Source organism: Schistocerca gregaria, chromosome 3 (genome assembly GCF_023897955.1).
Source record: "Schistocerca gregaria isolate iqSchGreg1 chromosome 3, iqSchGreg1.2, whole genome shotgun sequence".
In the NCBI taxonomy this organism is placed as follows: Eukaryota; Metazoa; Arthropoda; class Insecta; order Orthoptera; family Acrididae; genus Schistocerca; species Schistocerca gregaria.
Window position 1 is genome coordinate 207,253,566 of NC_064922.1, and position 14,026 is coordinate 207,267,591.

At 43.7% G+C, this 14,026-nt stretch overlaps 1 protein-coding gene across 1 annotated transcript in view; it reads left to right on the forward strand.

Moving 5' to 3' along the window:
* Nucleotides 1-9,220, forward strand: part of LOC126355311 (forkhead box protein D1-like) — a 121,700-nt gene extending 112,480 nt beyond the window's left edge. Inside the window, exons 2-3 of the mRNA XM_050005603.1 lie at nucleotides 7,008-7,250; nucleotides 9,182-9,220. Of these exons, the coding sequence (XP_049861560.1) occupies nucleotides 7,008-7,250; nucleotides 9,182-9,220 (282 nt within the window). The remainder of the gene's footprint in view (nucleotides 1-7,007; nucleotides 7,251-9,181) is intronic.
* Nucleotides 9,221-14,026: the final 4,806 nt, after the last annotated feature.

A 14,026-nucleotide genomic window follows, 5' to 3' on the forward strand; every position in this document is an offset into this window, starting at 1 on the left:
AGTGAAGTTCGGTGGCAGGAGGAACAAGACTTCTGGTCAGGTGATTACAGGGTTATAAACACACAATCAAATAGGGGTAATGCAGGAGTAGGTTTAATAATGAATAGGAAAATAGGAATGCGGGTAAGCTGCTACAAACAGCATAGTGAACGCATTATTGTGGCCAAGATAGATACGAAGCCCACACCTACTACAGTAGTACAAGTTTATATGCCAACTAGCTCTGCAGATGATGAAGAAATTGAAGAAATGTACGATGAAATAAAAGAAATTATTCACATAGTGAAGGGAGACGAAAATTTAATAGTAATGGGTGACTGGAATTCGAGTGTAGGAAAAGGGAGAGAAGGAAACATAGTAGGTGAATATGGATTGGGGCTAAGAAATGAAAGAGGAAGCCGCCTAGTAGAATTTTGCACAGAGCACAGCTTAATCATAGCTAACACTTGGTTTAAGAATCATGAAAGAAGGTTGTATACGTGGAAGAACCCTGGAGATACTAAAAGGTATCAGATAGATTATATAATGGTAAGACAGAGATTTAGGAACCAGGTTTTAAGTTGTAAGACATTTCCAGGGGCAGATGTGGACTCTGACCACAATCTATTGGTTATGACCTGTAGATTAAAACTGAAGAAACTGCAAAAATGTGGGAAATTAAGGAGATGGGACCTGGATAAACTGAAAGAACCAGAGGTTGTACAGAGTTTCAGGGAGAGCATAAGGGAACAATTGACAGGAATAGGGGAAAGAAATACAGTAGAAGAAGAATGGGTAGCTCTGAGGGATGTAGTAGTGAAGGCAGCAGAGGATAAAGTAGGTACAAAGACGAGGGCTGCTAGAAATCCTTGGGTAACAGAAGAAATATTGAATTTAATTGATGAAAGGAGAAAATATAAAAATGCAGTAAATGAAGCAGGCAAAAAGGAATACAAACGTCTCAAAAATGAGATCGACAGGAAGTGCAAAAGGGCTAAACAGGGATGGCTAGAGGACAAATGTAAGGATGTAGAAGCTTATCTCACTAGGGGTAAGATAGATACTGCCTACAGGAAAATCAAAGAGACCTTTGGAGAGAAGAGAACCAAGTGTATGAATATCAAAAGCTCAGATGGCAGCCCAGTTCTAAGCAAAGAAGGGAAGGCAGAAAGGTGGAAGGAGTATATAGAAGGTTTATACAAGGGTGATGTACTTGAGGACAATATTATGGAAATGGAAGAGGATGTAGATGAAGACGAAATGGGAGATACGATACTGCGTGAAGAGTTTGACAGAGCACTGAAAGACCTGAGTCGAAACAAGGCCCCCGGAGTAGACAACATTCCATTAGAACTACTGACGGCCTTGGGACAACCAGTCCTGAGAAAACTCTACCAGCTGGTGAGCAAGATGTATGAGACAGGCGAAATACCCTCAGACTTCAAGAAGAATATAATAATTCCAATCCCAAAGAAAGCAGGTGCTGACAGATGTAAAAATTACCGAACTATCAGTTTAATAAGCCACGGCTGCAAAATACTAACGCGAATTCTTTACAGACGAATGGAAAAGCTGGTAGATGCAGACCTCGGGGAGGATCAGTTTGGATTCCATCGAAATGTTGGAACACGTGAGGCAATACTGACCTTACGACTTATCTTAGAAGAAAGATTAAGAAAAGGCAAACCTACGTTTCTAGCATTTGTAGACTTAGAGAAAGCTTTTGACAATGTTGACTGGAATACTCTCTTTCAAATTCTAAAGGTGGCAGGGGTAAAATACAGGGAGCGAAAGGCTATTTATAATTTGTACAGAAACCAGATGGCAGTAATAAGAGTCGAGGGGCATGAAAGGGAAGCAGTGGTTGGGAAAGGAGTGAGACAGGGTTGTAGCCTCTCCCCGATGTGATTCAATCTGTATATTGAGCAAGCAGTAAAGGAAACAAAAGAAAAATTTGGAGTAGGTATTAAAATTCATGGAGACGAAGTAAAAACTTTGAGGTTCGCCGATGACATTGTAATTCTGTCAGAGACGGCAAAGGACTTGGAAGAGCAGTTGAACTGAATGGACAGTGTCTTGAAAGGAGGATATAAGATGAACATTAACAAAAGCAAAACGAGGATAATGGAATGTAGTCAAATTAAATCGGGTGATGCTGAGGGAATTAGATTAGGAAATGAGACACTTAAAGTAGTAAAGGAGTTTTGCTATTTAGGAAGTAAAATAACTTATGATGGTCGAAGTAGAGAGGATATAAAATGTAGACTGGCAATGGCAAGGAAAGCGTTTCTGAAGAAGAGAAATTTGTTAACATCGAATATAGATTTATGTATCAGGAAGTCGTTTCTGAAAGTATTTGTTTGGAGTGTAGCCATGTATGGAAGTGAAACATGGACGATAACTAGTTTGGACAAGAAGAGAATAGAAGCTTTTGAAAGGTGGTGCTACAGAAGAATACTGAAGATAAGGTGGATAGATCACGTAACTAATGAGGAGGTATTGAATAGGATTGGGGAGAAGAGAAGTTTGTGGCACAACTTGACAAGAAGAAGGGATTGGTTGGTAGGACATGTTCTGAGGCATCAAGGGATCACCAATTTAGTATTGGAGGGCAGCGTGGAGGGTAAAAATCGTAGAGGGAGACCGAGAGATGAGTACACTAAGCAGATTCAGAAGGATGTAGGTTGCAGTATGTACTGGGAGATGAAGCAGCTTGCATAGGATAGAGTAGCATGGAGAGCTGCATCAAACCAGTCTCAGGACTGAAGACAACAATAACAACAACAACAGTCTGTATTTGCTTGCCTCGATTACGTTTAAAGATCATGTTGACTTCTATGCATTTGTCTTTCGTCTTCGTCGGAATTTGTCCTAGTGCTGCATATTTTGTAGTCGGGGACGTGGTCGTCCGTTTAGGTACTCAGTGTGGAGTGCTGAAGAAATTGTGTCGACTAAAGTGTGTTCCATGCGTCTTCGTTACGCATCATGTTGTGTATGGTACCCTCTGTTAATACGTTTCTATATTTCCCTCGTTGCCATGGCTACTGCACAGCCTATAAGTCAGGCCGGCGTGTTTCGGGGTTCCAGCTGCCCTGCATGTACAGCTCGAGTCGTTAGCTCAGTGTGACGCAGTGGAAGCGCGTAGGATAAGAAAGTTAACCACGCCAGGCCTGGGACCGGTGTATCTCATCTTCAGCCGCTCCTGTATGTCATCAGGGAGTATGTTGTATACCCACACGGCGCCCATTACCGTTCTTGTTGCCAGGTATCTAGCCTCCAGAGTGAGCTGACCCGTGTCGGGAATTGGTACTCCAGTTGTCTGTTCAGTTCTGTTACGTCTGAACATTTTAAGCCCGTATGATGCTGCTCGATATCTGATCGTAATATCGACGGGGTTAGTACCACACACAGTGCTTCCGCTGATGCGGTACCAAACGTTCTGGAAGGTCTTTATAACATACTCCTCTGCCCTCGCCCGATAACACGTTTGTTCATGGCGAGTTTTAGACGATGTGCCCATGCACATAGTAATAGACGGCAAATCATCGAGTAAAACTGAAGTGACATCAGGTGTTCCCCAGGGAAGCGTCCTGGGACCTCTGCTGTTCCTGATCTATATAGATGACCTGGGTGACAATCTGAGCAGTTCTCTTAGGTTGTTCGCAGATGATGCTGTAATTTACCGTCTAGTAAGGTCATCCGAAGACCACTAACAGTTGCAAAGCGATTTAGAAAAGATTGCTGTATGGTGCGTCAGGTGGCAGTTGACGCTAAATAACGAAAAGTGTGAGGTGTTCCACAGGAGTTCCAAACTAAATCCGTTAGGAATTCGATTACTCGATAAATAGTACAATTCTCAAGGCTGTCAATTCAACTAAGTACCTGGGTGTTAAAATTACGAACATCTTCAGTTGGAAAGACCACATAGATAATATTGTCGGGAAGGCGAGCCAAAGGTTGCGTTTCATTGGCAGGACACTTAGAAGATGCAACAAGTCCACTAAAGAGACAGCTTACACTACACTCGTTCGTCCTCTGTTAGAATATTGCTGCGAGGTGTGGGATCCTTACCAGGTTGGATTGACGGAGGACATCGAAAGGGTGCAAAAAAGGGCAGTTCGTTTTGTATTATCACGTAATAGGGGAGAGAGGGTGGCAGATATGATACGCGAGTTGGGATGGAAGTCATTAAAGCAAAGACGTTTTTCGTCACGGCGAGATCTATTTACGAAATTTCAAACACCAACTTTCTCTTCCTAATGCGAAAATATTTTGTTGAGACCAACCTACATAGGTAGGAATGATAATCAAAATAAAATAAAAGAAATCAGAGCTCGAACAGAAAGGTTTAGGTGTTCGTTTTTCCCGCGCACTGTTCGGGAGTGGAATGGTGGAGAGATAGTATGATTGTGGTTCGATGAACCCTCTGCCAAGCACTTAAATGTGAATTGCAGTGTAATCATGTAGATGTAGATGCACTCGCAGCAAAGCTCAATACTGATCCAAAGAGCGCACAGTGGTATGTTCGTATCAATGTGGCTGGTAATCTGTCATTGGCCGATTTTATGCGTGTCAGTTTTTGTAGTATTTGTTCTGTTTTATCCGTTGTCAGTCGTGTATGTTCGTTGAAACAATGTCTCTCGTCTTGGTATATCCCTAAATATCTTGTTACTACTATGCTTGTGTTCCCAAGTTTAAAACACCGATTCCTTTTCACTGATTATCTCATTAAGATGTATGCAGTTTTATTGTTTGCGACTGTTAACCTATTCGTATTGCACCGTTATTTAATTGTCTGTTCTACTTGCTTTCTCTTCTATCTGGTCTCTTTCGGCAGCCGATACGAGAACTAATACATCTGCGTGTGCCACTACTCCACACTCTCTCGCGTCTCTTTCCAGTACTTTTAGGAGGGTTCATTGGAGAAATGGTTCAAATGGCTCTAAGCACTATGGAACTTAACAGCTATGGTCACCAGTCCCCTAGAACTTAGAACTACTTAAACCTAACTAACCTATGGACATCACACACATCCATGCCCGAGGCAGGATTCGAACCTGCGACCGTAGCGGTCGCGCAGTTCCAGGAGCCTCTCCTGGGCCCTAGCTATTGTATTTATTAACCAGATAGGTCTGTATGATTTTATAACTAACGGATCACTGCCCGCGAATTCTTTTGATTATTATTGAGTTGTCTTTCTTCCAAACTATTGGTACTCTGACTAGCCTTAGTGCAGCATTTAATATTCTGGTTAATATTGGAACGATCTGTGGCGATGCCTGTTGTAATACCTCAGAATGGATCCCATCTGGCCTGGTGGCCTTATCCTTTCTCAGTCTTGCAGTCGCTTACGCAACCTCCTCTTAAGGAAAAGCGCAGGTAAAAGTAGTTGTGTGGTATGGTTCCTCAAGCTGTTCTCGCAGTGTGCTGTGTGGTTCCTAGTCTGTGGTCATGACATCATCACGAAGGAGTTTATCCAGCAGGTAGTATGCTATTTGCCTCCATCCTGGTGATATGGATCATCTTTCATTTCTTCAGTCAGTGTTTTTTTTGTGTTTGTGTTTGTGTAGTAAGGAAATGAACATGTTCAATGTTTTTTCTTGGTCTCTGTGAGAGTGGTTGTAAAAGTTTCCTTCGCTACTCTATATACTGTTTGTCTTAGTTGTTCCCTAGTTGTAATGGTTCCCTGGTATAAACGTCTTCTTCGTTACGTCCCGCACTCCATATCGATTTTTTTTCTTTTCTCGGTAGCTGTTTAAATTGCCTTCTGCTGCGCTGTTTGTAGTGTTTCAGATACTTTGATGTCTCGGAAGTCAACATTCCCCTGAATTTCTATTAGATTGTTGTTTTCTTACATTCCCTCTTTTCCCAGTCTGCTGTGCCCATTAATAAATGTCTTGCCTTTCGTTCTCTGGTGGAGATTGTGTCTTGCGTCTTGGTCGTGTGAAATATTATTACATTGTGATCGCGTGTCGTTAAATGTTTGATTAAAGTTATATCTACAATCATGAAGCAAAACATTATGACCACCTGTTATGTTTGTCCGCCTTTGGAACGAAATGCGTAGCTGATTTGCGTATCAGGGATCCGACAGTTTGTTGGTAGTTTTGTGGAGGTATGTGACATTCGATGTCTACGAACAGATCACGTAATTCGCGTAAATAACTGGCCACTGATTTGCGTACGCGGTAATGGCGCTCGATAGCGACCCAGATGGGTTCCTTAGAATTTACATCAGGCGAATTTGTTCGCCAACACATCAACATGACTTCACTATAATGCTCCACAAATCAATATAGCACGGTTCTAGCCCCGAGACACGAACAATATTACTTCTGAAAGATGATATCGCCGTCTAGGAAGACATCAAGCATGAGCGAATGCCAGTGGTTCGTAAACTATCAGCGTATCTTCGATTCATACCACAGCCTCTAGGCAAGCACAGGAGAACGTCTCCCATAGCATACTTCTGCTTCCGTAATCCTGCGGCCTCGGCGTGCTGCACGTTTCGAGCCGCGCCACCCAGCCACAGCACAGCAACGGCTACATGGGAGTTCCCTTGCCCCAGTCATGACAGGCACATACTCCATGGCATACATGGGGAGTGAGCAACGCAGACGCCGACATTGTGATCCATGTGTGGTCACGGGGAACCATCGTGCAGGTACTTCATGAACTCTCCCACCACAAGGCAATGCCTACCGTGCTGGGTTTTGGGTGCACCATGACAACAGGAAGGTCAGGTGCCAGGATGGAAGGGTAGATGGGTGGACGTACAGAAAGGCACAAGCGGTGAGCATACATCACAATGGGCCACCTTTCCTGCACGACACACTTCTGTAAAATCTGGAAAAGATGACAGGTCAAACCCAATAATGGGGACAATGTAAAATCAAAAAGAAAATCGTGAACCAAGCAGGGTCCGCACCAAGAGTGCTGTCCGACAGAAAGGCAGAGGAGGTAAGAGACTGTCAAAGTATAGGAGTAAGGCTGGGGCCGCATGGTAGCCAAGCTCCTGCTTACTAAAGAGGGGTGAGCACCGTAAGTGGAGTATTGGTGGCGGGGCCAGTGGTGGCAGGGCTGGCGACGGTGGTGGTGGTGGTGGTGGTGGTGGTGGTGGTGGTGGTGGTGGTGGTGCTGGCAGTAATGACAGTGACAGGGACGGCAGTGCTGAGCCGGCAATAGCGGTGCTGGCAGCGACGGATGTGCTGGCAATTTTGCAGGTGTCACTGGCGCTGGAGGCGTCAGTGCCATTGGTGGTTGTGCTGGGGGTGATGGCGCTGGTGGACAATGGTACTGGTAGCGATGACAGTGGTGGTGATGGTGGGTGACATGGCTGTTGTTTACGATGAAGGACTGGCAGGGATTCTAGGAGTGGCTTGGAGAATAATGTGGATTGTTTACGGTCTGGAGAAACACTGAGAATCTGTGATGTAGAATGGATGGTCATAGACTCCTGTAACGAGTAATAAGAGGCTTTCGAATACTGAGTTTGTGTAGGAGATTGGAATGTGTCAGAGTAGGCGCTGGCTACGACCTACACTACTGGCTATTAAAATTAAGAAATGCAAGTGATAAACGGGTATTCATTGGACAATATATTATACTAGAACTGATATTTGATTACATTTCCACGCAATTTGGGTGCATAATACCTGAAAAATCAGTGCCCAGAACAACTACCTCTGGCCGTAATAATGGCATCGATACGCCTGGGCATTTAGTCAAACAGATGGCGTGTACAGGTACAGCTGCCCGTGCAGCTTCAACACGATACCACAGTTCATCAAGAGTAGTGACTGGCGTATTATGAAGAGCCAGTTGCTCAGCCACCATTGACCATACGTTTTCAATTGGTGAGAGATCTGGGTAATGTGCTGGCCAGGGCAGCAGTCGAATATTTTCTGTGTCCAGAAAGGCCAGTACAGAGCCTTCAACATGCGGTCGTCCTTTATAAGGGTGAAATGTAGGGTTTCGCAGGCATCGAATGAATGGTAGAGCCACGGGTCGTAACACATCTGAAGTGTAACGTCCCCTGTCCAAAGTCCCGTCAATGCGAACACGAGGTGACCGAGACGTGTAACCAATAGCACCCCATACTATCACGCCGGGTGATACGCCAGTGTGGCGATGACGAATACACGCTTCCAATGTGCGTTCCCCGTGATGTCGCCAAACACGGATGCGACCATCATAATGCTGTAAACGGAACCTGGATTCATCCGAAAAAATGACGTTTTGCCATTCGTGCACCCAGGTTCGTCGTTGAGTACACCATCGCAGGCGCTCCTGTCTGTGATGCAGCGTCAAGGGTAACCGCAGCCATGGTCTACTTGCTGATAGTCCATGCTGTTGCAAACGTCGTCGATCTGTTCGTGCAGATGGTTGTTATCTTGGAAACGTCCCCATCTGTTGACTCAGGGGCCGAGACGTGGCTGCACGATCCGTTACAGCCATGCGGATAAGATGCCTGTCATCTCGACTGCTAGTGATACGAGGCCGTTGGGATCCAGCACGGCGTTCCGTATTACCCTCCTGAACCCACCGATTCCATATTCTGCTAACAGTCATTGGATCTCGACCAACGCGAGCAGCAATGTCGCGATACGATAAACCGGAATCGCGATAGGCTACAATCCAACCTTTATCAAAGTCGGAAACGTGATGGTACGCATTTCTCCTCCTTACACGACGCATCACAACAACGTTTCACCAGCAAACGCCGGTCAACTGCTGTTTGTGTATGAGAAATCGGTTGGAAACTTTCCTCATGTCAGCACGTTGTTGATGTCGCCACCGGCGCCAACCTTGTGTGACTGCTCTGACAAGCTAATCATTTGCATATCACAGCATCTTCTTCCTGTGGGTTAAATTTCGCATCTGTAGCACGTCATCTTCATGGTGTAGCAATTGTAATGGCCAGTAGTGTATAACTGAACGTAGGACAGAGGAGCAATGTCAGCACCAACGTTATGGGACTGTAGGTCGTAATATGTATTAGAACCAGAGTAAGCTCATTGTCGAGTGTCATCTTGAATCATAGAAACCACAATGTACTGTTTCAACCATGTGACGAAGACAGCGAAGGCTCCAACTCTTCACTGAATTCCTGAAGTAGCAGAGGCTGCGCCGACGATTACCGGGTAAAGATGGTATCTCGTTGGGTTAACTTCAGTAAGAGAAGCTCGAAGCTGTGTTATAGGTACTGTACGCAAATCAGGAGCTGCGGCAAGATGCCTGAGGGTTGAGATGCCGTACTGAAAAGAGGCAGTGGGCATTGAGAGCACACACATGCATGGGAAAAGTCAAAAACAGTCTAAGTAGTGCATGAATAGGAAACAGGTAATCTGGGAAAACATGAACGTTCATTTGGATACTAGCCACAGCTGGGACGTAATCCCTAAGCCAGTTATCTTCTTTCTCTTTGTAGTATTTGTGACAGAAGCAACACACTTCGATTGCTGTACCTAGGTAGCAATTAACAACTGTACTTAAATATAATTAACAGTATATTGTAACAGTATCTCTATATGTGAATCCACGATACTTGGTTTAAGCTGAAGGTCAATCACTGACACAACATTGGAATGTTTTTGGCTGAAAATCAGAGGCTGACGTTGCACTGGACTGTCCTTACGTAGGCAAAGTCTGAGACTGTGGTCGGTGGTGAGCAGTAGGCTGAAGATGGGTTGGAGATAGTCCAGTGAGGCAGTGAGCTCGAGGGTGGGTTGAAGATTGGCCCAACGAGGCGATGGGCTTTAGAAAAGGTAGAAGACAAACTGCACAGAGGCAGCAAGCAGAGGTTTAGCTACTTGGACGCAGCAGTAAAAGGATCGCCACTCTGCTTGGCCATATGAATTGGCTGTAGAGTGGCTGGGCAGCATTCGTAATACCCACCCACTGGGAGAACATCAGCTCGGCAGTCAGTGGGTACGTGACTTGGGAATCGTGGTAGTACTCAGTGGCAGCAATGCTTACAGCGGTGATTACGCCTCTGACTTAAGACTGGTGCAACATAGTACCATGACAGGTGCTGGAGATTCGGATGAAAGCAATCCAACTTATTTGTGTTGTTCTCTGTTTTCGTGCTGTCTCCAGAGATAGTACATAGACATATTTTATGTTTTCCTATCAAATACTTGAAGTTCTCATTGTAATGTATGACATATAGTAATAATAATGTTTATTAAAAAATTGGGCAACGGCCTTGCCGCAGTGGATACACCGGTTCCCGTCAGATCACCGAAGTTCAACGCTGTCGGGCTTGGCCGGCACTTGGATGGGTGACCATCCGGACCGCCATGATCTGTTGCCATTTTTCTGGATGCACTCAGCCTCGTGATTCCAATTGAGGAGCTACTCGACTGAACAGTAGCGGCTCCGGTCAAAGAAAACCACCATAACGACCGGGAGAGCAGTGTGCTGACCACACGCCCCTCCTATCTTCATCCTCAGTGAGGATAAGACGGCGGTCGGATGGTCCCGATGGGCCACTTGTGGCTTGAAGACGGAGTGCTGCTTTTATTAAAATTCGTATACTGTTAGTAAAGATTACAGTGGGGGCCCTTAAACTTTCCCTTTCTTTATAAGTAACTTTCTCACATTTCAGATACACTTTGCATCACATAAATACTGAACCGCAACTCCACTTAAGATTATTTAGCCCTCAATGCTTTAAAACAATTTATGCTAGCAGTTTTTCTTATTAAGCTTTGGAAACAAATTCAAGTTAAATTTCAGATAGGATCAAATTTAAGTGCCTCATAATACCACTAGTGAAGCAAGTGATTGGAACTAACCACATTTACGTTCATTAGTACTAAAACTTTAGTCCTTTCAAATTAAATCCGTTCATAGCAAATTAAAACTTTTCATCAGTTAAATATTGTGTGCCTATCTTTTTATTTATGAAACAAATGATTTAATTAGCAACTTACATATGATTTAAAACTGAACTTAGACACATTTAAAGAGAAACAAATTAGCAATACTGCATAATTAGGATAGTCTGTTATTAACATTTTGCTACGCTGATTATTATTGCAAAAGCGCAGACGAGCACACTGGTTCATACTGACATGCATATCTGTTTTCCAAAGTTGTTGAAGCAGTTGTGCAATTTTGGCGGCAAGCACGTAGTGGCTATCAGGTCTCCTTCTGGCGGTTTTAAGCTCTATTTAAAGAGATTTTCCAAATACGAGAGCACCCTTTTTTACAGCCGCAACCACATCCGAGGCCATTCCATTATAGAATCGGTGTGGAAAAGAAATATACGAAAACGACCGACAAGAAGAAGGGACAGGATAATAGTGCACCTGTTAAGGCATCAGGAAACAACTTCCATGGTAATAGAGGGAGTAGAGGGAGCTGTAGATGGTAAAAACTGTAGAGGAAGACAGAGATGGAACACATCCAGCAGATAATTGAGGGCGCAGGGTGCAATTGCTACTCTGAGATGCAGAGGCTGGGGTAGGAGGGAATTCGTGACGGACCGCATCAAACCACCCAGAAGACTGATACCTCAAAAAAAATTAAAAATTTCAAAAATATGCATCAATATGGTCAGATGCCGAAATGGGCCACTGTGAGGCCCCAAAATACCTAGGAGTGACACTTTATAGGCCTCTTACTTTCAAGAAGCACTGCATCAACTGCAAGTCCAAAATTCAAACGAGGAACAATCTTCCCTGGAACTGGCCGGATAACAGTGGGGGTAACCGACCTCAAACTATACGAACTACTGCAATGGCACTGTGTTAGTATGCATGGAGTATGCACGTCCTGTCTGGCATAATTCAACACATGCTAAAGAGGTGGACACAGCTCTGAGTGACACATCCAGGCTGACCGCTGTGGCCGAGTGGTTCTAGGCGCTTCAGTCTGGCACCGCGCTGCTGCTACGGTCGCAGGTTCGATGATGGATGTGTGTGAAATCTTATGGGACTTAACTACTAAGGTCATCAGTCCCTAAGCTTATACACTACTTAACCTAAACTATCCTAAGGACAAACACACACACCCATGCCCGAGGGAGGACTCGAACCTCCGCCGGGATCAGCCGCACAGTCCCTGACTGCAGCGCCACAGACCGCTCGGCTAATCCGCAGGTTCGAATCCTGCTTCGGGCATGGATGTGTGTGATGTCCTTAGGTGGATTAGGTTTACGTAGTTCTAAGTCTAGGGGACTGACGACGTTAAGTCCCATAGTGCTCAGAACCATTTGAACCATTTGACACATCCAGAATCATAACATAGTTTTAAATCCACTTCAGTCGAATGACGTTGCCGCTTCGCAGGAATAATACCACCTCCTGTTCTAAGAGAAATAGCTAAAAATGAAGAAAGGAAGTGAGGAGAGAACCCATCTTCTGTGTGAGAACAAACTTCATCCGCAACGACTGGCATCAAGGAAGAGTTTCCTTAGTACATCAACGACACTTTCAATCAATGTCCAGAAAGCTAGGTTGCAGCTATGGAGGGCTATGACTTACCTTGAAGAGCAATGCTTAGAGCAGAGTCCCTTGTCGAACTTCTCCATCTGGTCTCATTATTTTATACGGTCACTGAATTAAGATAAGTCTTGCGGCTATCATCATTTCCACCGTGACGTCATCTACTCCGGAACATTGCCATTTAAGTTTTCTAACACAGCTTTCTTTCTTTCCATCCATATTCTACAGATCTTTTCTATTTCCCCTGTAATGGTTTCACTTCTTGTGTATTTATTTCATCCTGTCCATATAGATTTTTTGAAATATTCTTCTCCGTACTTTCAGAAATCTTGTCTTCCTCCCACATGAATTTTCTTTGTTTGTTGATGACATTTGAAGAATTTTCTTTACACTTCCTTCTTTTACTTTATATGCAGTACAGTATCTTCTTATCATCCTTAAAATTCTCTTCTATTTCTTTTGTGAACTTTTCTCAAGACATCTTGTTAGCCAATTTAACATTTTCCCTGCTGCTCTGCTTGGTTGTTTCCATTTGTCCTTATTATGTTCCGTTCTATTTTTTAACCATTCCCTCCATATGTTATTCTTCTTATTGACTTTTTCTGGAATTGCCTCATTCGACCATGGAATTTCTTTGCATCTGACTTTTGTTGATATCTTTTCACATGTTTGATTCGCTGTCTTTATTAGGACCTGTTTGAACCTTCTCCATTCATCTTCTACATCCCTCCCCTCATGTTTGGGAAGCTGTGTCTTAATTTTTTTTCCCCTATATATCTCTTGTGTTTCTCTATCTTCCTCTTCCCAAAACTTTATTTTTGCTTGTTTTCCCCCCCTCCTCATGTACCATTTTGTCTTCCATTTTACAAACGCGTGACGTTATTTTTAGACCTTGGTAAGTCACTTTTTATTTACATCGTCTTAATGATGTATCATTTATTTCCAAGATCAACATGCACATAAAAAGACGAGAGCATTTTATTCGTAGTTTCATGTTGCTGATGGGACATTTTCACACTGACACTGTAACAGAACCCTTTAGATTAATTATCATTATTTTCATAGCAAAACGAGAGGTGTGCTACGCTTCCTATCTAGAAGATGCATCATTAGGGTAGTTAAGACTATAATTTTTTCCGTACAATACCAGTAAGTACAGACAATTGTAGTTCGTAGGTTAATTCACTTATTGTAAATACACTATATCTCGCTGTTGGCTTGCCTTGTTGATCAATTGTGCAATATGATTTTAGAGATACAGTATGTGTATGTGTGTATCTTTTTGATGCTGAATGTTAGTTACAGTAGGAAACTGGTAATATAATGACTGATCTTACATCACTGAAAACTAGTTATGAATGTCCTGCTCTGATGAGTTACGTTTGCAGCTATAGTACGCAAACCACTGTGAAATGCACAACATGAGGTAAGGCCTGTTGTACCGCATATGAGAGCTATTCGCATAGTAAGTTCCGACGGCTTGCGAAGTGGAAACGACAGTGAAAATCCGATGAACACTTGCACAGATGTGTTGAGCAGTGTCTCTGCTACACCTGTCGATCGCGTCACGTCGCTGTTATCAGTTCTGAGCACAC